The sequence below is a fragment of the Notothenia coriiceps genome, unplaced genomic scaffold, assembly GCF_000735185.1.
Source record: "Notothenia coriiceps isolate Sejong01 unplaced genomic scaffold, NC01 NC01_scaffold00013687, whole genome shotgun sequence".
NCBI classification, from domain to species: Eukaryota; Metazoa; Chordata; class Actinopteri; order Perciformes; family Nototheniidae; genus Notothenia; species Notothenia coriiceps.
Window position 1 is genome coordinate 12,006 of NW_011346388.1, and position 1,333 is coordinate 13,338.

The 1,333-nt window shown below is 55.2% G+C and overlaps 1 protein-coding gene across 1 annotated transcript in view; it reads left to right on the forward strand.

Moving 5' to 3' along the window:
- The window catches only part of LOC104948093 (metabotropic glutamate receptor 8-like), a 31,139-nt gene that overhangs the window by 8,424 nt on the left and 21,382 nt on the right, over positions 1-1,333 (forward strand). Inside the window, exon 4 of the mRNA XM_010774251.1 lies at positions 145-1,080. Within this exon, the coding sequence (XP_010772553.1) occupies positions 145-1,080 (936 nt within the window). The remainder of the gene's footprint in view (positions 1-144; positions 1,081-1,333) is intronic.

Sequence of the window (1,333 nt, forward strand, 5' to 3'; positions counted from 1 at the left end):
AGCTACGGTGTAGATATGGCAATGAAACACTTAAGTCACAGGCTCCTCCAACAGTGCAACATACGGACATCAAAACAGATGAAATGAGTAAACCTATGTGGTAATAACCCTGGTTCTGGTTGTGTTTCCCCCCTCTCTCCTCAGATGGAGACCCTCCAGTGGACGACGGGCGACTCCTCGCTGCCAGTGTCGGTGTGTAGCCTGCCCTGCCAGACGGGCGAGAGGAAGAAGGTGGTGAAGGGTGTCCCGTGCTGCTGGCACTGCGAGCGCTGCGAGGGATACCACTTCCAGGCCAGCGAGTTCACCTGCGAGATCTGCCCCTACGAGAAAAGACCCGACCAGAACCGAACCAGCTGCCAGCCCATCCCCATCATCAAGCTGGAGTGGAGCTCGCCCTGGGCTCTGTTTCCCGTCTTCATCTCCATCCTCGGCATCATCGCTACAACCTTTGCCATCGTCACCTTCGTCCGCTACAACGACACCCCCATTGTTCGCGCCTCAGGGCGGGAGATGAGCTACGTGCTGCTGACAGGCATCTTCCTGTGTTACATTATCACCTTCCCCATGATCGCTGCCCCCGATGTGGTCGTCTGCTCTTTCCGACGCATCTTCCTGGGCCTCGGCATGTGTTTTAGTAACGCCGCGCTTCTCACCAAGACCAACCGCATCCACCGCATCTTCGAGCAGGGCAAGACGGCGGTCACGGCGCCGCGGTTCATCTCCCCGGCCTCCCAGCTGGTCATCACCTTCTCGCTGATCTCAGTCCAGCTTCTGGGCGTTCTGGTGTGGTTCTCCGCCGACCCGCCTCACACCTTTGTGGACTACGGTGAGCAGCGTACGCAGGATCCCTCAAACGCTCGCGGTGTCCTCAAGTGCGATATCTCCGACCTGTCGCTCATCTGCTCGCTGGGATACAGCATCCTCTTGATGGTCACATGCACTGTTTACGCCATCAAGACGCGTGGCGTGCCAGAGACCTTCAACGAGGCCAAACCCATTGGATTTACTATGTACACAACCTGCATCATCTGGCTCGCCTTCATCCCCATCTTCTTCGGCACGGCGCAGTCGGCGGAGCGGGTGAGTGTGCCTCTCTGATAAATAATGTACCGTCATGTTTTATGTAATGTTCAGCCCTGCAGCAGGGTTTAGCTTATAAGGGAACATAGACTGTCAGCAGCATCTACATGCACACACAGGCCTCCTGTATGTATGGGACGCTGATGACAGGAGAAAGTCCTGTTGTTTGTCAAAGTCAACTTTATTGTCAATCTTTCAGTTTGTGTGTACAGACAGATCGAAATGCCGTTTCCCACGATCCAGAATACAAACA